General features: G+C 35.2%; 2 protein-coding genes and 2 pseudogenes across 2 annotated transcripts; all 4 read right to left on the reverse strand.

Annotated features, from left to right (window-relative positions):
- Positions 1 to 2,944, reverse strand: LOC128158003 (uncharacterized; annotated as a pseudogene).
- Positions 2,945 to 3,227: 283 nt separating this feature from the next.
- Positions 3,228 to 4,867, reverse strand: LOC128158005 (uncharacterized; annotated as a pseudogene).
- Positions 4,868 to 8,940: 4,073 nt separating this feature from the next.
- LOC128160179 (uncharacterized) lies at positions 8,941 to 11,376 on the reverse strand. The gene is made up of 2 exons (XM_052823460.1): positions 11,280 to 11,376; positions 8,941 to 11,019 (listed from the first exon to the last, which is right to left on the reverse strand). Exon 2 carries the CDS (start codon positions 10,979 to 10,981, stop codon positions 9,305 to 9,307), a length of 1,677 nt encoding a protein of 558 aa, XP_052679420.1. The 5' UTR covers positions 10,982 to 11,019; positions 11,280 to 11,376; the 3' UTR covers positions 8,941 to 9,304.
- A 5,423-nt stretch (positions 11,377 to 16,799) lies between these two features.
- Positions 16,800 to 22,935, reverse strand: LOC128158182 (uncharacterized). Its single transcript, XM_052820934.1, has 2 exons — positions 22,127 to 22,935; positions 16,800 to 18,793 (listed from the first exon to the last, which is right to left on the reverse strand). The coding sequence occupies exons 1-2, from the start codon at positions 22,461 to 22,463 to the stop codon at positions 18,579 to 18,581; spliced, it is 552 nt and encodes a 183-aa protein (XP_052676894.1). The 5' UTR covers positions 22,464 to 22,935; the 3' UTR covers positions 16,800 to 18,578.
- Positions 22,936 to 23,066: the final 131 nt, after the last annotated feature.

Below are 23,066 nucleotides of genomic sequence, written 5' to 3' on the forward strand. Positions count from 1 at the left end.
GCTGCACAACCTCACCGCAGCTCCGTTTTTGCTGTCTGATAAATGAACTCAACACTTGTGCATGATGAAATATGTCATTTATTAAAAATGACGAAAGTAAAGAAAAGTATAAACAACATAGTAGGGGATCAGACCCAAAACTGTTCACACAAAATGTTAAATAACTTATCAATATGCTGATCCCCTTAAAATACAGAAAAACAATATTTTGTTCAAAATTATATACAATATATAGAAAACCAGCAAAAAGATGGCACCTCAAAAATAAAATATGCCATATGCAAAATAATAATATTTTGTACATGCAACTTTCGAATATTGGAGTGGAGAAACGGGGATGGTGGTGGGTGTATCAAAACATTACTCGTGCTAACAATCTCATAGATGAAGACAGAATGACCCTACTCTCACTGGTCAGATACTGACCGCATCAAACCACGTGACCGTATCGCTTAATTTGATTGGCTATTAAATTAAATTTGGGGAGAATTACACCATGGAATTTTTAGCAATTACATAATAGGTCACTGGGAGGTTTTTAGACTAGGAATTTGGGCTAAAAATAGACATGGACAGTGACCACTGCAGGGAAATTAAATAATATGGCCAACGACCTACAAGGCCTGGGAAAGAAATGCAACTTATCTAATCAAACATAAACATGAAAAATACAATAAATCAGCAAATAAAATTATAGCATTCAACACATTAATACAATTATTAACATAATTGTTGTTTTATGTTTTCTCATGCTGCACAACCTCACCGCAGCTCCGTTTTTGCTGTCTGATAAATGAACTCAACACTTGTGCATGATGAAATATGTCATTTATTAAAAATGACGAAAGTAAAGAAAAATATAAACAACATAGTAGGGGATCAGACCCAAAACTGTTCACACAAAATGTTAAATAACTTATCAATATGCTGATCCCCTTAAAATACAGAAAAACAATATTTTGTTCAAAATTATATACAATATATAGAAAACCAGCAAAAAGATGGCACCTCAAAAATAAAATATGCCACCAAATGTGAATTGCATAATGACAATTGGCAATTCCATTGTGCCATCCAAGGTGAGTTGTGCACTTGTTGATGCTGATGTGAACACATACACAAATCACAGTTTATAGTCAAATGTACCAACCGTTAAACACTGACTTGACATACTGTTACCAGCAGTTACACACTGACCTGGCAATAAGTGCATATAATTCATTATACTATAACCCGTACCAATGTAACATGAATGGCAATTCCAAGGTGATAACCCGCAGGCACTCTAATAGACTAACTATAAAGTTGTACTAACAATTTCTAAAGACACAATGTGCAACTAAAAAATAGCAGTTAAACACTGACCTATTATTACACATTACTACACCTGTAAACATACTATAACTAACAAAATTAATTGAGACACCCTCCTTATTTTACGCACAAGATTCTTATGGAAAAAGTAACAAACATAAGGACATTTTTTTTTTTGGTACAGATCAATAGCAGCAGTTAATCACTGGCCTGCTATACATAAACTGCAGGGGTAAGAAAGAATGTAGATACAAATAATTACAGTTGAAACGATTGTATTCTAATATATATGCATTGGGGTTCCAGCAGCCTAAATGCTGAATAAAACTCTCAGAATAGCCTAACTGTGCAGCATGTGCAGCATGTGTTGCTGCCACTATCCGAAAACGCCGAAGTAGATGCATGAGGCACTTTTCATTGTAGCACTGTTTTGCCCGAAAGGGCTGCTGTTTACCATTATAAGCTTGGAATTGGGTAGGAGACTTTAAACCCATAGAGGCTACCTTAAGTCGCAACTCTGTTACTACTCTCTCCCACGGCAGGAGGGATGTCTCTCTTATTTTCCTAAATGACTCATCATACATTCTCCGGGGTTGGTCCCCATGAAGCTTGTGAATCTCCCTAATTGTAAACATGTATTTTAACAGATTGCATGCCTCATGGGGAAATTTCTGTAAGTAAATTGTACTGAATACCAGAAAAGCATCTGTCCATTGATGGATTGTAATAGGTGTTTTATGTGAAGCCGCTTGTTGTAGCTCAATTTTCCCCGCTTGTACCACAATTGAAAGGGGTTCATCTCCTGAGGTCTGGAATAAATTTTTTAAGTCAACAAATTCATTGTTCCAAATTTTAAGTTTGAGTTTGGAGGAAACTGATGCTCCTAGAGGCACACAATCTGATAAGTGAATTTGAGGGCTACTAAAGCATGCAAAACTACTACCCGTACTCTGAGATAAATTGCCTGCGGGCTCACCTGTGAACACATTATCCAGTAATGTTCCCAGTGCAGAGGCAGGAATTGTGGCAGCCGCAGAGGCAGGAATTGTGGCAGCGGCCGGTATAGCTTCCCCAATTACTGGTGCAGTATCCTCAACAGAATTCACCATTGGAGGTTGCCCAACCTTTTCACCGATGTTTTGTTTCTCACTAGCAGCTTTTGTTGGTTTACAATTTCTTTTGCCAGTAGTTCATAATCAAGATTTGATAGCACATTAACAGTGTCAGTCTCCGCCTGTTTTCGGGTTCTATTTTGCCCTTTTTTCCCATTATGTACTTCAGTTGGTGGTGTTGGTGGTGTTGGTGGTGGTACTCCTCCCGTTGCCACATCATCTCTCCTGGCTCTCTTTCTGGGTGGCATAATGGCTAAATATATAATAAGAATAATAAGTATGAATCCTATCCTTTCACATATATGATTAGCCTAACCCATTTTCATAATAACTTTTGCATTAACAGATGATTTCAACCATGTAGTTTGTATTTTGACCTGATAGTTAAGCGAATACCAACACAGATTTTGATATACATGTACATGTTAACATAAAATTCATAATAATAGGAACATGTCCCACTGACCATATGGGTAACACAGACCCAATGTTCCTTCATGTAGATTCAAACATTATGTAACTAAATAGTCCCAACATGACTTTAATTACATAACATTATTAACATTAAATTCATAATTGTAAGGAACATGTCCCACTGACCATATGGGTAACACAGAACCAATGTTCCTTCATCATTATTAGTACATGTAGATTCAAACATTATGTAACGAAATAGTCCCAACATGACTTTAATTACATAACATTATAAACATTAAATTCATAATTGTAAGGAACATGTCCCACTGACCATATGGGTAACACAGAACCAATGTTCCTTCATCATTATTAGTACATGTATGTAACTAAATAGTCCATCATGACTTTAATTACATAACATTATTAACATTAAATTCATAATTGTAAGGAACATGTCCCACTGACCATATGGGTAACACAGACCCAATGTTCCTTCATCATTATTAGTACATGTATGTAACTAAATAGTCCATCATGACTTTAATTACATAACATTATTAACATTAAATTCATAATTGTAAGGAACATGTCCCACTGACCATATGGGTAACACAGACCCAATGTTCCTTCATCATTATTAGTACATATAGATCCAAACATTCATGTAACTAAATAGTCTCAACATGATTTTTAATTACATGTTAACATTAAATTCATAATTGGAAGGAAACATGTTCCACTGGCCATATGGGTAACACAGACCCAAAAATGAAAGGTAAAACTTGAACTGATACTCATCAACATAAAAAATCACGCATTTAAATTTCAGGGAGTTATGACATAAACTGCCCCTACACTGTCTTAATTAAAACAAATAAAATGTAAATATATATAAATATGGATAAATATATTCACATATCATTGAATATCATTATTCTAGAGTGGTAGCACATAAGATCTAAAATCATACTGGCCTCAAAACTTTTGAGTGCAGGATCACCGCATTCCTAATGCTGCGGCGAAACTTCCTCATGGGCTGGTCCTCGGCAGGGGTACACAGCAGATGGACACCATCCGGGCCTAAATAATGAAAGTCCTTCCAAAACCCCGATGTCCCCAGAAATAAATTCCACCAAGGGGCTCAGCAAAACGTTTCAAATGTTCATTAGTCTGAACCACAAAGACGTTAAAATTTTGGCATGATGCAAACTGCATTCGGCGAATTAACTGGCCTATTATCACTAATTTTACTCCAACACCATCTCTTAAATACTGTCCAACAGATATAATGTCCCTAGCTAATTTCTCACTGTTTGTACTTTCACAGATATCATTTCCACCAATCTGTAAAAACACCACCTCAGAAATTGAGTCAAAATGCAGAATCTCCGCCCTGAAGACACGCTTGCTTTATCTCAAACTGCCTTTTCCTCTAAATGATACTTTAAACACTTTAGGGTCAAAATTCAGATTGTCTGTTTCTGTCTGCATACAATAATCTCTTAATCTTCTGATGTAAGAATGTCCAATCACGCACGCATTTAAAATACTCATTGTTTACATATTGTACCCCAACCGGAACCAGCAGAAATAATCATGCGATATCGCATACAATAAAAAACTAGAAACTGCGTTTCAAAAACCTACTGTATCAAAACATTACTCGTGCTAACACTCTCATAGATGAAGACAGAATGACCCTACTCTCACTGGTCAGATACTGACCGCATCAAACCACGTGACCGTATCGCTTAATTTGATTGGCTATTAAATTAAATTTGGGGAGAATTACACCATGGAATTTTTAGCAATTACATAATAGGTCACTGGGAGGTTTTTAGACTAGGAATTTGGGCTAAAAATAGACATGGACAGTGACCACTGCAGGGAAATTAAATAATATGGCCAACGACCTCTACAAGGCCTGGGAAAGAAATGCAACTTATCTAATCAAACATAAACATGAAAAATACAATAAATCAGCAAATAAAATTATAGCATTCAACACATAAATACAATTATTAACATAATTGTTGTTTGAATTTGTTACATGGTCCAACATTCCGCAGAGAACCTACAATTTAATGGGAAAAAACATGTATTGAGCAATCTGTTTTATTTGAAAGATATATGTTTTATTATTTTTCATTAATTATTATCAATATGATGTGTCCAACATTATTGATTCAACAGAAGTGGGCATTTTCATCAATGTAACATTTAATTATTTTGTTTATTTAATTAAATAAATGTATGCTACTATGAAATAAAATTCACTTAATGCCAGTCTGATTAAAAACATGTCTTCCTAATACGAATACACTCTTAAATATACACCATTATGTTCTGAATATGTATATGTATTTGTAATTTTGATTTGACGATCAATGATTTCAGCTTTAATTAATCTTTATGTAAATTATATGAAACCAACTTTGTTCATTGTTTACAAGCAGAGTGTTGATGTCTATTCCGGATATTGAAGTTTCTCCAACAATTGTCTGTTTCTTGTCCTCTATAGTTGTCACAAAACAATCAGCATGCAATTTATCGCCACCAGTTTTTGTTTGTTCTTGTTTTATTTTTGAACATTTCTTCTTGGTGTCGCTGCAAAAAACACTCTATTTTTTCTTAGCTTATCGGCTGTACGATTAAATGAGCTATTTACCGAACTATTTTTTAAACCAATTAAGTTCCATTCCCGTTTTTTTGCCTGGTTTTTGACAGTTGAGCTGTGATTGGAGAATAAAACATTTAAGTTTTTTTCAACATTTCTTCTAAAATGATAACCTCTGCGTTAATAAAATTTGGACTTCCCTTCGTTCGAGACCTTTTTGTTTGATTTTGTAAATAGAAAAGCATGTATATAAGTGTAAGCACTTTTTACATGGACTAGACAAGTAAGTGAACCCATTCATGATGAGGTCAGTCACTGTTTACTGTCCAGAGTTTTTGATTGTGGTTGCAAAAAAAACGACTAAGTTAATTCAACTTCTTTATTCAACTTGTTTATTCAGTTTATATTTTTACTCTAACCACTTAGAAACAATGGTACAGGAGAAACAAAATGTAAACTTGCGTTAGATAGTAATGCCAAGCGTCTTAGTCCCTGCTGATCCAGAGTGTTCGATTGAGGCTGCTTAAACAACGACGAAGTATTCGCACTACAGCAATTAAAAACTGCTCCTTTAGGTTTTATGAAATGAGAGAGCAAAAATCAATAACTCATAGCTACCCTTTATTTAAAACTTGGTCCCTCCCTCCCGGCCACATAATTTTTTTAGCAATAAAGGATTATAATTTCTTACTAGAATGTTCATAATACAATAAACATATTATTATGACGTAATTCGGGGTTTCTGTTACACATTTAGATTCAGCACACATAAGATTAAGAAATATCTAACAGTATATCGCGATGAAAAAGTAGGGAGTTGAACTTTGTTAACTTGTAAGGACTGCAATATTATGGCTCTAAAGATATGTCTTAAGATAGATTGACAATTAAAATGTTTTGTGAACCAGCCATGCCTAATCATACGTAATGTCTAAATTATAATTTAGGCATATCTTTATGCAAACATTTTGAATACATTTAAGAGAATAATAATTGAAATGACAAAGTGTCATAGTCCACAAAATCATCATTCAATAGGGACGTCAATGAAATGGTCTTAATTAAATTCAAATAACAAATAGTTATAGCGGGAACATAAACTTTTTTACCGACTGAATACCTGGCACCCGAATGCTTCACTGTTATTTGTTTTATGTCGTATTGCTTACCCTTCGTGAAGAGTTTAACGATGTTATATAAATTTTATGATAAGCATTGACACCGTTCCTTGTTCTGGTTTTTAATTTTTTTTTCATTATCATTTAAGTAGGGGGAAGCCCCAAACCTTGGTCTTGGCAATATTTTTAGTAAATAATTATGTAAAAACCTAAAGTAACATTTATTTTTTCATTCTTATTTTTTTTATAATTATCACGACTTATTTAGAAATTTGATTACTGGTATAAAGTCAATTTCTCCCGTCCACTGAACTATCCAAAGTATGATCTTATCACTAAGCAATCTGCTGGTCAAACATTGTATCCTTAGCAAGTACTCACATTTATACGCATAAACGGATAAAAGAGGGGAATCACAAAATTAACTTAATTTTTAGATGGTGAAAAACTCTAAGTATAGTTCCGGTATATGTATTACGTTGTCTGATATCCAGGATATATAACTCTTATTATACTACTCTTCATGAAAATCCCACCAATTTTAACGCAGTTGGGGGGGGGGGTACGTATTTACAAGTATTTGTAGTCAAAGAGAGATAAATTCTGCAATTGCATTATAAAGAATAAGTTATGTAAAGTGCAACGTTCATATTTTAAATTGTCAACATTTGTCATAAAGAATCGAGCAATCATGACTGATACCAGTAAGACTTTAATGAAGATAAAACGTCTAATTTCTTATTGTATCAATATACATTTCTGTTTCTAAGTTAGATCAATCACGAAATGATCAACGCTTCTATGACCGCTGCTAAATAAAACGTTCGTGTAAAGTTTCAGATCTTGATCGTTATTCAGGTGTATCAATAGGTGCATTGTCACAATTTTAAACCAAGGGGAGAAAATAGTCATGAAATATATTGCATTTCTATATTATTAAATATAAAATCCTATTTACATTTGTTTTTACACCGTGTAACTTCTCCATTGTCATTTGTTTTTAAACATCCAACTGTGTTAAAAGGTAGCAAGGGACAGTTTCGAATAAAGTACCCGTCAATATTTTTGTAAAATTGAGAGTTGCTGTACTTGAAGGCTTATGAGTGTTGCTAAAATCATGAAATGATTTTAAATGATTATCATTAGTTAGAGGGGTGTCTGTTGTTGAAATTGATATGCAGTATGTAGGCCCCTTATGTTAGGTACATGAGAATCAGAAGTAAATGCGAAACCTGCGGCTATGACTGTTGTGCTGACTTTACACAGTGAAATTGCAAGTTACAGACGGGAGGTAAAATAACACGAAAAGTAGGTGGATGGGACATTGTAAACTATACACCGGTAATTTTCTGACATGTGATAGTGCAACATACACGCGGTATGGAAGGTCAACCCCCTGCAGGGAATTAGCTGGGGGAGGTCTAAAAAGCTGAAAAATCATAAAAATTTAGCAAAATATGAAGGGGTCAAAATCTCATAAAAACCAGTATAGAGAAGTTTACAGGTTTTGACTAATAATTTTCTTCAGAAATTGGTGATTGGCCTTATAAAGAGTGAATTAAAGGTATTTGTGCTGAATGGGAACTGAAGAAATTCTAGTTACAGAGTTCCGAAGACATGCATCCCTTGGCTACAATGAATTGTATCAAAAAAACTGTCCCCTGCCACCTTGATATAACCATGAACATATTTTCCAAATCTAACAAGTTAAAAACAATTTGTCTGTGTATTTTATAATTTTTCGACAGTCATTCAAATTTAATACATATGGCAATGTTTTTAACACTCATTGGTTTCTTGTTTATAATTTTAACAATGACAAATTAATTCATAATATATCAAAACTTTAGATGCATTGAGACCATAAACTTCTCAGACTTGCATATGTTGACCTCTGACTTCCAAGTAGTTGTAGTAAACATGGCAACCTTAATTAATATATGGAAGGTTTGTTCCTTCTCAGTAACGTTTTAATCGACAAAAACGATATCGGTGACTTTTAATGGATAATGAAGGAAAGATTCAAGATATAACCCTAAAAAATTCTACCGGCCATGAACGTAGAAATCAACGAAGAAGAATTTACATATTCAGCTATGAACGGGCTATGGATTGTTTTTGCATTGCTCACTGTCTTTATACAAACACGAAACAGAATGAAAGAGCCTATTGTGTTGATGGTTGACAGTTTATAATATATAAAGTTCAATTACATTTTTTTTTCAATATAAACAAGTTCATTTAATCAGTAAAGAAGTAAATTGTATATAATATCTAATATGTATTTAATATTGTAAAGAAGGAACAAATTATACAGTATTTCATTAATAAGATATAGCAAAATATAAACGCTAAGTTTGATGACAACGTTTTTATTAACAAACAATAGATACATGTTAGTTTACATACATTGCATAACACAGATCAAATTCATATGAAGATACAGGCAGTTACGTCGTACATGTACATACGTTTCAAGTTTGTTCTCAGATACCTTAAGATGTAAAATAAGTTGTTTACACGCTAACATATTATTAAAGAAATATAATCCATTCACATACATTATCACTTTTGTCACTTGAGAACTTTACTGAAATGATATGCATTGTAGCGAACAGTTGGAGACTTATGAAATGTCGTTGTCTAATATGTACAAAGAAATGTTTCTATTAACATTATTTGTAAATAAATAAACACATATTTGAAATATTATGAACACAATTTGTTTACATGTAATATTGCAATTTCTTCACTTTACCCGTGTAGCACTCAGCCATAAAGAGATTGTCTTTTGTATCCACACATAATCCCCATGGAGTATGCAACTGACAGTTGTGGATATATCGGAGGAAATGTCCGTTTTCATCCAGAATGTGGATACATTCGTTATCATAGCTACTGTCTGCTGCCAGAATCCGACTATAGCTGTCTGTAGTGATTCCGCGTGGACTAAATAATCCCTTGGTAGTTGAGGGAAGACCAATGTAAGTAAACCGGAATTTTCCGGTCTGATTGACTACCACTATTGCCCGGGCGTAAAAGTCAGACACACAGATATCAAGGTTCCTGTTCTCGCTGATGTATTTAGTGTTCAATAGTCCACCACACGAATAAAGATGTCGTCCTTTATCATTGTACTGAATACTTTGTTTTTCTGTGGAGCCAGAGTAACGCACAACTTTTGAATGTTTATTATCATTACTGACCATGACAACTAAGAGGTCATCAGAGGCGGTACTACAGACACCGAGAGGTCTCCATCCCTTGAGTCTGATTAATGGCATTATCTTTTTCTTCTTCACAATGTTCACTGTTTTGTCATAGTAATCGGCATAAACTAGATCCCCACTCCTTGTCACTGCCATGGCCCATGGATTGTTCCCTGACTTGGTTTTGATTGTCTGCACTAATTCACCTTGAAGGTTGTAGAGTCTCATAATTTTGTCATCACCACACGTCCATATCTGTTCGTCATCCAGGCAGGACACATTGCGAAGTTTAAATTCTCCATACTCAGTGTTTATATCTGTGATGATCGGTGGTACATTAATGAGCGGTCCCTCTACTGAGGTAAACTCAACATCTGGAGAATCTATGATGCAGCCATGTTCTTCTGTGTTGGTAGATAACGCTGACAAAGAACCAAGCTGTTGATGAAGCTGTTCTTTGTTGATTTTCTGAGGGGTAAAATGAGGGAAAAAAATTGACAATTTTGGAGGCAGTCTTCTGAATTTAGCATTCCTGGATTTGTAGACAGAGACACGGTTGACATCACTGGAATCCAGTAACGTCTTCAGATGAGCAATGCACTGTGTAATTTCAGAAATAGTGAGTGCAATTTCATCTTCCTGTTTTATTATGAGGGCCAGCTGTTTGGAATCCATTTCACTAAGATCAGATTTCAGTTTCTGTATCAAAATGTCTATTTCTCTGTGCAGCTCCTCTCCTTGTTTGTCCATAGCTGCTGTCAATTTCTGTGAGTTTTCAGTTAGATCTGATTTCTGAGATATGTAAATGGATGCAATTTCTTGATATTGAGGAAATATAATTTTTTCTAATTCTTGTAAATCCTCGTGGATGGCGTCTTTTTTGCTGTCAATGTTTTTCATTATTTCAATCAAGTTATGGCCTTGGTGTTTTCCAGAAGATGCACATGTTACACAAAGATGAATGTCACAGTGTTTACAGTAAAGAACGCTTATGTTTGAGGAATGTTTTGGACATTTAGGAGTAGATCCTCTCTTTTCAAATGGCAGTACTTTGTGTTCTTTGGATTGATCAGAGAGATGCTCCCCAACACAGGCTTTACACAGATGTTTGTGACAAATGTCACAGTACATAAGAGGACCCGGGGTATCGCAGATATGACACCGTAACACATCCTGAGCCCAACGCTGATCCATGGTCAGACACCGTATCTACATTTCATTAAATCTTGAATCTGGAAAAGAGAACAATATCTGTTGAATTTGTTTTTATCTAGATCAGTGGTATCAGGCGAGGATCCTAATAAAATATATTACGGGATCTAGCATTGCCAAAAATGCTTAATGGGCAAAAGGCCAATGCAAATGAACGTTATCCAGCTAGCGTTCGTTTCTAATGACCTTTTTTATGTACTGTTCTGTATAAATTCCAATTAATATACATGTAACATACTGAATAATATAATGCAATCATAAGTAAAAAATTTCATCAAACCTGCATAATCCAAGATGGTGATTACTTTGTTTTTTGATTCTGGCCTTCCTGGCATGTGTGATTATCATGTGAATAACTTCCGCACTTCGCCTCATCCCCTCTCAATTTCCGAAATTCAAAAGACTTAATTAGTTCCTGTTTTAGTTTCTCTTATTATAGTATTAATTATTAAAATTCCAACATTTCAAAAAAAAAATGTAACAAATTTTTTTTCTCCAAAATTTGCCCAACGCCATGGCTTAGATGCTTGTTAAATGTAATGCCCCTCTCCAAAGTTGTGTCGTTTATGTCAGAGTTTTTTTTTTTAATTACCCTTATATTTAAGCTTGTGAAATGACACACGTGTGTTTAAAATTATACTAAAGAAAAATCTTCATGATGTTTATGAATATCTTGCCTAATGAACCAACACCTAAACGTACTCTTGTACCGAAATGTTGACTTTGTTTTGGTAATGAGTATCATATCAAAAATATTTTAGAATTCATGTTTTTTTTAATAATTTTATACCATATAATTCGCAGGTCACTATTTTCAGTTCTCCATCCGCAACATTAAGATAACCAAATATATCGTGTTGAGTGAGTGGGATTGGTTTGTTTTTTAAACTGTTTGCTTGAAGCAAATGGTAGGACAGTTTCGGTCTTGTAATACACTTATCGTTAAAACGGAGTAAATTACTTTGCAATAGGTTTCTCATTAGGGTCAGTATAATTCTCACAATGAGATATTGTCTTCCATGACTTGCTACTTTTTATTAAGACCTATCTTTAACTCTTTTATAACGATTAATTTCCTTTTGTCACTTAGGATCAGTATTTTTAATCTTTAAAATAATTTTGTCGAGGCTGGAATAATGGTTAAATTCAACGTAACTCGCGTTACCGCTATTACTTGCACATTTAAAGAATCATTTTTCTTTAATCCGGAAAGGAATAAATATGCATTAAGTGACCTGTCTAAACCTAGATCTTCTAGACACTCTGTCACAAGATTGCGACTTGATTTGTTTAAGAACTGTGAACGATCGCATTGTATAGCCGCCTTACTAAAAGACATATTTGATAATCTTCTAATTAATTTTTTTTCTTAGAAATTTGATTACAAATTTTATATTGATATAAATTGATTACGATTTGATTATACTTTTTAGTAGAAAACTAAGTTTTTTGAAAATCTGACAGAAATACCGAACTATTTGAATGTAAAATGTAGGCGGAAAACTGGCGTCAGCGTTGGCAGTTCTTGTTTAAATCACTTGATTTGGCTGTAAATCGTCAAAGATTAGTGAATAAAGTATCGGGCTTGTCAATAGCAGAACCACAACTTCAACTTCACCTGGGCCTTTTGAAAGGTGGCAGCATCTTTATCAATTTTATCAATTATTTTTTTTAAATCGTTTTGCAGATATAAAGGCTATTGTTTTATAATCAGTATATGTTAAAATTGACGACCAATAATTTTTAAAAATTTGTTTTATCTCCTTTTTTAAGAAGAGGGTAATAAGGAAATGCATTATAAAAAAACCCCAAGATTTTTTTGATTTTAAAAAACGGATAATAATACTTCTTAAAATAAAAGAGCAAATATAATTCCAAATACACTAGACTTTGACCCGTGCGTGCACGGGTTGATATTGGACGTTTCAGAAATAGATACTTCGATACACCGTATTGTTGACATTTACATAATCAAGCTTTAAGCCTACAAAAACGCTGTTAATTTCACTACACTCTGCTTAGAAAGAAAAATCTAACAGAATCTGTGTATCTACCACATTTAAATACCTTCCATATACCCGTACCTGTAATGTAGCTGAAAATTTAAGAATAGCTCCGAAACAATTTTGGAAAAAATTAATGAAGCTACATTGAAAATAACAGTCAAATTATTCATAACAAACCATTTTGAGGCTGTAAATACCTTTCTTTTTAAAAATTTAATTCACATTAATGAAGAATTCAACACTTTTTCACCAACGTTTTTTTACTCGCTTCGAATTTACACACCATTTTGACATTCGGAACTCTCGGAATTTTTCATATTAAATGCACTGAATTATACATGTAGTTATCTCCCGTATTTCCTTTGATGAACAGAATATATGACAAATTTTTAATGAAAATTTACACGTATTTGTAATATCGTTTCTGAGTTTGTCCAGACAAATGTCATATTGTGGTAACATGAATTAAAAATCCTCCAGTGATTTAGCGTGAATGTAATGCGCATGCGCAAGATTGTAAAATCCAAAAAATCCACATGATTTCCGGATTTTTTCTTGATTATTAATTATCGAAGCTTGGTTGAGAAAAAATAAAAACAAACTGGTAATCTTCAAGTACCAATAATGTTTTAAATATATAAAACAAAACACAGTACTCTTCCGATTTCTTAAAAATTCGAGTCTATTATTTTAATACAGTAGTATAGATTTAATGAACTCCTCTGATATTTCACATATATTTTATACAAATAACAAGTCAAGTTATTTGGTAATCGGCGTGTAGTGTTTCCATAAAAATGAATTCCATCTTGTTCTAATCTAGGGACATTATTTGCTCATTTACCTTAATGTTAGACAAAGATAACTGTTCACTCCAAAATTTGTATAAGGAGGTGGTTAATTAATGATCAAACCTTGTATTTTTTTCATTCCATTGGTTATGGTGTTAAGTAGTCTTCTGATACTACACCGTAATCACCGTTGACCTATTCTATAAGCGAAGTAAAACCACATAAGAAGTGCAAAAATCAGTTTGTCCATTATTGATAGAGCAGGAACCATGCGAGTACACAGCAAAGACACGTGACTCGGGATTCCATGGCATGCGCACATTTCTAAGTTCTATGAAGCTGAGGTTGTGAAAATGTGAAAGTACAGTAACATATGGGTTTCACTGGCATTTGAACTTTGTAATATGTGATCTTTGCCAATTTAATTCACATAATATTTCTATTCAAGGAGTATGACCGTTTCATTTTATTGTAGTAATTATTGTTAGTAAAAGCTAACAATTATACAATGTACAAATTTGAAGGTAATGAAAGTCAGAATCAAGCCTGTTTCTATTATTCCTCAATACACTTATGCAGTTAAACCGCTTTAAATGTTTTCCCCGAGACTTCCAAAATTTTTTTAACTGTTGTTTTCCTACTAATGGCTGTTTTTCAGGCTTAATTATTATATTCTGAATATCATACAAAAGTAAAGATATTTAAGCGTTTTAGATTAATTTCAGTCGTTACAGTATTCTTCTGAACTGAAGGTAAATGACGTCTTCTTTAAACCACAGAGTCAAATTTAACCAAACTTAGTACAAAGTATTATTTTGGAAAGGGGGGGATTCTAAGTTGTTAAAATTAAAGACACAACCGTTTCAAAAGGTAAAATAATTGCGAAAAAGTGAAAAAGGGTGCATGTTTTTTACAATCTTCTCCTTAAGAACCACTGCACCAGCAATAACAATAATTACATCAAAACTTGTACATATGATGAAAATTTTGATTGTTAAAACCGTAACCCCCGGATAAAAACTAGGACCCAAGAGGGGTTCAAAGATAAACAGAAAAGTATAGAGAAAATGTTTTGAATTACTGAGACTACTATGCAAGCATCCCCCAATAGTTTAGATTCTCAATTATTAAAATTATGACTAATATTGAGTCCTCAAAAGTGGTTCAAAATTTAATTAACATAGAAATTTATATGGAAAAACGTTCATAAATATTTACAGGAACTACATTGCCTCAATTTATGATATTACTATGAAGCATCCTCCTATAACGCTAATTCAAAATATTGCCCCCTCCCCCCTCCCACACTGACTTCTACTGGGGTCCCTAAAATGTCCAAAGATTAACATACAAATATTTAGAGAACATGTTTAAAAATCTTCTTCTCAAACATATTGTGCTACAATTATCGAGAATACTATGCAAGCAACCTCAGTAATTTTAGATTCTAAACTGTTAAGATCATGAACCCAAGACTAATACTGGGGCCCAAAGGACAGCAACTTATTCGTTTTATATATCAGTTTCAATTAAATCATATGATAAATTGTCCACCACTTTTCTTGACTTGTCGAGAACAAATTAACGATTGTTACAGATACAAAAATTAACCAATTAAACCTCTGTGAATATTTGCTATGTAAAATTACAACAAATAAAACATGCTATTCTATCTAACCGTGAAACAGTTTCCTCGCTATCTGCCCAATAGTCATCGAAACTATTCACCGGTGGCATTCGATTTCCCTCCTTTTTAAACTCGGAACACCTGTGACGTAATCCGATCGCTACATGCAATTCAAAGTCAGATAGCTCTAATTTGTTTACCATCAAGAAATTTGGCATCGAATACAAATGATTTTCTCTTCGATCTAATAAAATACAATATACCTATTTACTGAATATTCGGACGATTGCAAGTTTATTGTTCCCCTCTACAGCAACTATTTCCTTCGGCTTTGCAACGTGAAATAGTTGCTGCCTTAGGGGCCAATAAACTTGCTATCGTCCTCATGGCCAGTAAATAGGTTTTTATTGTATACACTGCTATTGATCACATATGTATTGTGAACTATATGTATAACGTTGAAGCAAACTGTTTTCAATAATAAGAACCATTTGACGAATTACAAAATGTTCAGATTAGTTCTGTAAAATGTATTGATGTATATACTTTAAAAATAAAATATACATAATTTACGTAAATTCAAGTACGAATGTCATGCGAAATACAGCTTAACACAATGTTTAAAGAAAACTTTTATATTTCATTGCATATTAAGTAAAGTGTAATTTAGATGATGATATATCTGATCGAAAAATTGATTGTATCTATATACATGAAGTACAATCTAAATAAGGAAAAGAAAAGGATGTTTTGTTCATAATGTAAAATCGAATAACAATAAAAAAAAAACTAGAACAGGAAATTAATTAACTATGAAGTTTTTCGAACTGCGATAATAATTTATTTCCTGTTTTTGTTTTTGTCTGATGTCGGCTTTGAGAACCTTATGTTCATACTATGTGTTATATATTGACTTTTAAAGAGTTGTTAGTCAGATGTTGGTAGTACATGTAAGGTTGTGATTCCATGCTTTAAAATGTACATGAATTGATTCAATCTGTATGTAAACAAATGGTCTACAGTTAAATTTCTCTAAATTCAGCATTAGTTTACACAATCAATAAATTTTTCTGAAGGTAAACAAAATATAGTAAAGTTATTAAGAAATAATTATCGGTCCCTGAACTTAAAAGGTATATTTCAAACAAGAAATATGTAATTTATACATGTAGTACCATCAAAATAGTGTTTTCGATCATCAAAAGGAAGATATTCAAATATATGCAACAATTTAAAGGACTGTTCACAATACCTTTTTCCCAAATAGTAGCAATAACTCAGTTTATCAAAGACGAAATACAGAAAACAAAACAAGTTTGGGGAATCGCCCAATGAAAGACAACTACACAGTATTTTATTTTAAGTTTTATTTGGCGATGATTGGCCATGGCTTCTTAAAAATGTTGGAGCCAGGCATCAATTCTTGCCTTATAGGGCATCCCTAACAAACAAGCAAAGCAAAAGCTTGAGCCCTGGGAACAGATGCTCAACTGCTTGCTCACCTAGTCCATAATATATATACAAATGCAAATAACTGTCAATTAATATTGTTGACATAAGCACTACTGGTAAGCCAGAATGCCGCCCACTGTTGGAATTGCGTGGGATTTCTGTCAGCAGCCATGACGATTGGAGGCCATCAAATACAAAGTAACAACGAACCAGGCTTCAGCTTGTCCTGCAATGGTCAGAAAGAAAAAACAGCAGCAAAGAAAAATAACATTGTACATTAATTAATAACAGTATATCAATTAAACAGCTAATAGCCTAATAGATAAAAGCATTGACTCAAGCAGGTATAAGGGATATGGGAGGGTGGGTGAATTTTTTGAAGGACTGATGCAAGTACAAAATGACGTCACGGGTTTGGCTAATAGCCCAAAATTTAAGGCCGATGGTAAGGCTAATACCAGGAGGCGCAGATTATTGTGGGAATAATAGTTGTGAAATACGTGCCTAGATTTACAAGTTGATAATAAAATAAAATGTTAATATGATGAAATCTAAATATGATTTCCCTTTGATAAATGGATTTAACTCTGATAAGTTAAATCTTATTATCAAAGACGAAATACAGAAAACAAAACAAGTTTGGGGAATCGCCCAATGAAAGACAACTACACAGTATTTTATTTTAAGTTTATTTGGCGATGATTGGCCATGGCTGCTTAAAAATGTGGGAGCCAGGCATCAATTCTTGCCTTATAGGGCATCCCTAACAAACAAGCAAAGCAAAAGCTTGAGCCCTGGGAACAGATGCTCAACTGCTTGCTCACCTAGTCCATAATATATATACAAATGCAAATAACTGTCAATTAATATTGTTGACATAAGCACTACTGGTAAGCCAGAATGCCGCCACGAGACTATGCACAGCATAGTCTGCGCCACCAGTAGAGCTACACCGGGCCATGGACGAGGGCTATAGGTTGAGATTAATCATTATATACCATTAAGCTATAGCAAATTTTAAAAGCGAGATTAAAGCATGAGGGCAGGGAATATTAAGCCCAAAGGCATAAAAGTATAAAACAACTACTTGTTATGGGAGTAAAAAAGTGCCCTTGATTGAAATGATAAAGTAACAACAATGCTGTTCATTAATAGTTATATGGTCTGCAAATTGACCGAGTAAGAAAAAACACACAATTTTTTTTTCTCAAGTCATCATGACTGAGACCGAGTGGACTAGGTGAAATAACAAAAACAAAAAGTCACCGTCAAGTGTGACTAACTATGACCCAATTAGTCATAGCGCAGCCATGGCCCCTCTTCCCCTACTCTAGGCGACGCAAACACAGTGGGGTCGGACAAGAATGTTTGTAGTGCTTGTTGCAAGCGGTACAGAAATAAATCATTGCCCAGGCCAGAAAGATGTACCTTGTCTGTGGCAAACAAACCAGGGCTATCAATGCGCAGCTCTGGATATTTTATTTTTTCCACCCAACCTTTTAAGTGCAGATGCAACAGCCCTATTTGTTCGCTTCCTAACCTCTTCTAAAGCTACTGGGTTCCTCCCACCCCTCCATACACCCCTGGGCAGAATCTGGGACCAAACTAAAGTGGTGGATGGCATCAGTCTTGAAAGTTTTTCCAAAGTTTTGATAATACCAAATCGCAGTTCAATTGATTTAGCCCCGATTTGCATAGGGATATTATTGCCTCCGCAATGTATGACAAAAATCTTCTACCTTAAGCAATGTCTTCATCTTAGAGTAAAGTTGACCCCACCTCATGCCCCCTTTGCCCTGCCAGAAAATGGATGCCTTGTGTCTATCTAGCTGTAAATCAGTGCCCCGGCAAGACTTTCTTGCATGACAAAAAGCATGTTTAATGATGGATGACCCAACAATCCAGATTCTTGTATGATCTAAAAAAAATTTGCATACATGTAAATAAAACATGAGAGAAGGTTGTCACCTTCAATACCTTAACATTTTTGAGAGGAGCTACTGTCTTATATAATTAAGCAAGCAAGAAGATTTCCATCTACCCTCAATTGCAATAGACTGCTGACTTGCTCCTGACGCCCAAGCATTGGATGCTGCACCAATACGGAATGAATGTGTCTTGTACAACTTAGTGTCTAAACCTAATTTCTCTAGTAACATGTTGAAAACTGATACTACCTGGTATCTAGTCACCGGACTTCCTGAAATATGACAAAACAATGATCCCCTACACTTCGGCCTCAACTGTAAATATAACCTAATACAGGACACAGGACAAACAATCTTATGTGTAGACTTAAGTTGAATGGCAGCCCCCCTACCCGCCTGATCAGTTTTGAGTGATGAAGTACAATTTTAATTGTGTTGTCCAGTGGTGAATATGACACATTTTGCACTTGAATAGCATGCCCCACATCCTGCTTTGTGTTTTGTACTAACTCGCCCATTCTGAAAAACCCAAAGAATGCTGTAACAAATATAGTTGTAAAAAGTGTGGATTCATAATATGAATAGCAGATGCTTGGGAGGGTCTGGACCATGGTGTTTAAAATCTGCAAGGTAATTGGTTTTCTAGTGTCATGGAGGGGATTGCTGCTGCTCAGGTCCAGCAAAACTTTTTAAAGTAAAAAATCTTGGGTCCTGTCTGGGAAGCAATGTAATTTACAGTGGTAAGAAATACCTGCAACATATGTTTTAATTGTTGGCTGAAAATTTCTGCAGTGATAGATATGACACAAAATTGACTAAATCTGACTGAGATGGGGGCCAAACTGGCCGACTTTGATAGACTCGACAAAACAAATGGAATACATTTACTGCAGTATCATATAGTTTGCGGGTATTGTTTGACAAAGCATAACTCAGAAGCTCCTGGGATCTAAGCTGTAAATCATGTGCAGAACTGATGCAGGAATTGCTGATGGCTGGCTGTTTGCTCCTGGAAAACTGGCCTTGAATCGATTCCATTGCTGTCGGGAAAGAGAATCTGCTTTAACATTGTATATCCCTGCTATATGCTTAGTTCTGAACTGAATATTAAGCATCAGACCTTGCAAAACTAATTGCCTAAGCAAATACATGACTCTTTTGGACTTTGAGGTATTACAATTGAGAATTGAAACTAAGGCTTCATTATCAGTATGAATTATTAGCCGTTTACCAGACAGATTGCTGCCCCAAATTGCAAAGGCCATAGTACTAGGAACTAGCTCCAAAAATGTTATGTCCGAGAAGATATCTGACGCCTTCCAATGGTCCGGCCAACCCAAGTATGCCCAATGATGACCAAAAACTGCCCCGCAACCTAAATCAGCATTACCTGCACTATCTGTATATAACTGGAGATCAAAATCATTTGACCAATTGACCAATCTATATGATGTAACTCCATTGAAATTTTCCAAAAACATTAACCAAGTGTCAATATCCCTTCTCATTTCCTCAGTAACCCTACGCCTGTGATAAGGACGCGACAGCCCACAGGATGCATCATACAACCTTCTAACAAATGCCCTACTAGCTGGGATAGCACGAATACAGAAGTTCAGCAACCCAGTTAATTCTTGAAGTTCTAGTAAAGTTACTTTGTGTTTTTGTAAAATATGCAACAACTTGAACTTTAACTGCTGAATTTTGTCCGAGGGGATCTTAACAGTCATATTAGCTGTGTTAATTTCTAAGCCAAGATACACTAAACAGTTTGTGGGACCAAGAGTTTTGTCTTCAGCTAACGGGACTCCTAACTCTGTACAAATTTCCCTAAAAACACCCATCAGATAGGCACAGTCCTGTGATCTAGCTTTTCCAGCTAGTAAAAAATCATCCAAATAATGCACTATGTTGTCACAACTTGATCTGTCCCTAAATACCCATTCTAAAAATGTTGAAAATTTCTCGAACTTAGCACAGCTAACAGAGCAGCCAAATGGTTAACACTTGTCAATAAAAATCATGTCCTGTATCTTAAAGCCTAACAACTCAAATTCAGACTTGTGAATCGGTAGCAATCTAAAGGCACTTTTAATATCAAGGCGAGCTATTTGTGCCCCGGGGCCCAGATTAGCTAACATACAAAGGGCTTCACAAACTTTTGTCAATAAAGTCATTAACACTAGATCCAGATGGGTATGATAGGTGGTGAATGAGTCGAAATGAGCCATCTTTTTTAGGTACCATGCCCACCGGTGACAACCTTAGATTACGAAGTGGTGAAAACACAAAGGGGCCCGCAACCCTCCCCAAAATTAGTTCCTTGTTGACGGCCTGCATAGCTTCACGCTGCAAACAGTACAAAGATTTAAGGTTTTTAGCGTCTGATGCAACCCGTGGACCCTGGTAACCAAGCTTAAACCCATATGTAAAACCCTGTAATAATTCAAAAGCAGCTAGTTGATCTGGATAGTGAGCGAGATATTTACTTAAGTTTAGAACATTAACCGGGGAGTGAGCAATGCTGCTAAGGTCTAAATTGGTGGGTTGCTTGGGGGCTCTGGGACGCTGAGGTAGGGCAGGTCTAGCATAGGTGGACGTGGTTGACTGCATTCTAGGTAACTGAGGGCACCAGGATGTTGAAACGCTGTTTGGCCTGTAAGTTGAATCAGAACCTGAACCGCGTCTGCATTTGATATAGGGGTGATTTAAAGAACACAAAATGCAGTCATGCTTGTATTGACATACACTTTTGTTGCATTGACCTTTATAATTGAACTCATAACATCTAAGGGGGATGTTTTGTGTCACAGACCCTTGAACAGCCAGAGGGCTGTACATGTACATATATAAAAGCCACAACTCTTGGTCAACAACAGCAAATGACATATTTGGATTACCTTCTTTTTTCAAACGGAATTGGATTTCATAATCTCTCCAGCCGAGAGCTTTTGCACGACTAGCTCCTAGCCTGATAGTATGCATGTATTTGAATAAAGCTGTACTGCACTCAGGGTGTGCGAGGACATATATAGAGGCATAGACCAGAAATGCATCAGTCCATACCTGAATATCTGTAATAACCTTGGGTTTGTATTTGGATGACAAGGTAATGTTGCCACCTTGCATAGAGAAGTATTTTGTATCGTCATTAGGATCAGATTCATTAGTGCGGTCGACTAAAAGACCCAAGTTAACATACTCGCCGTTAGCTATTTTTAGCTTAAGGTTATTGGAATCATTGTGCCCAAGGTCATTATGGTAACTTTGCACATGAGACTTTTGATTGTTACTTATGGCTAGTGTAGGTAGAATGTCAGTACCTGGATACTCTGCGGATGCATCCTGCGTCATCTTATTCTGGGGATGAGAGGTCTCTGCTCTACAAGACATGGCGGCAATGACTGCCCGTGTCACCTCGTCCAACTGCTCCCTGTTCAGCGCTGGTGGTTGCTTTTGGGTCGACATGGTTTCCCTATTTAGGTTAGGTGAGGTGGGGAAATCAACTAGATTCGCACTATGCTGGGGACCAGATAGATCGACCAGATTTACACTATGCTGTGGACCATCCGAGCCAGCGCTGTTTGTTGCGACCCGCTTCCGGTCGCGCGGCTTTGCACGTGGTGCAGGCGGGGCCTCTCGAACCTTCCTCTTTGGCATAGTTTACTCATTAAAAATAAAAAGAATAAATCAAAACATATAAATTTTGTAAGATAAAACAAAGAATCGTCGGATGTTTTGAAAACACGTGCACGATCGAGCAATTGCTACATGTGCCGTATTACGAACCGATTAAATCCATAAAAATCTAAGCTTTAAATTGTCATCGGCGATTGAAAGGTTTCAGAGAATTAAGAATTTGTAATAAGAATTCGTCGTAACAAAATAATTTACACAAAACGACGGCATAACCAAAACATTAACAAAATGGCTGACAGAGCCTGAAACAAAATCACGTCTTGCCTCTTGAATTTTTTGAAGGACTGATGCAAGTACAAAATGACGTCACTGGTTTGGCTAATAGCCCAAAATTTAAGGCCGATGGTAAGGCTAATACCAGGAGGCGCAGATTATTGTGGGAATAATAGTTGTGAAATACGTGCCTAGATTTACAAGTTGATAATAAAATAAAATGTTAATATGATGAAATCTAAATATGATTTCCCTTTGATAAATGGATTTAACTCTGATAAGTTAAATCTTATTATTTATGATACTTGATATGTGGTTTACTTTTGTTTTAAAAATTTAATTTGAACAGAG

The sequence above is a fragment of the Crassostrea angulata genome, chromosome 8 (genome assembly GCF_025612915.1).
Source record: "Crassostrea angulata isolate pt1a10 chromosome 8, ASM2561291v2, whole genome shotgun sequence".
Lineage (NCBI taxonomy): Eukaryota > Metazoa > Mollusca > Bivalvia > Ostreida > Ostreidae > Magallana > Magallana angulata.

Bases quoted from the DNA above. Each gene is read 5' to 3' on its own strand.
- LOC128160179 (XM_052823460.1), bottom strand. From the start codon at position 10,981: ATGGATCAGCGTTGGGCTCAGGATGTGTTACGGTGTCATATCTGCGAT.
- LOC128158182 (XM_052820934.1), bottom strand. From the start codon at position 22,463: ATGCCAAAGAGGAAGGTTCGAGAGGCCCCGCCTGCACCACGTGCAAAG. The intron at 18,794-22,126 runs GTACTGACATTC...AATTTTTTTTAG, and splicing joins TGCATCCGCAGAGTATCCAG to ATCATACAAGAATCTGGATT.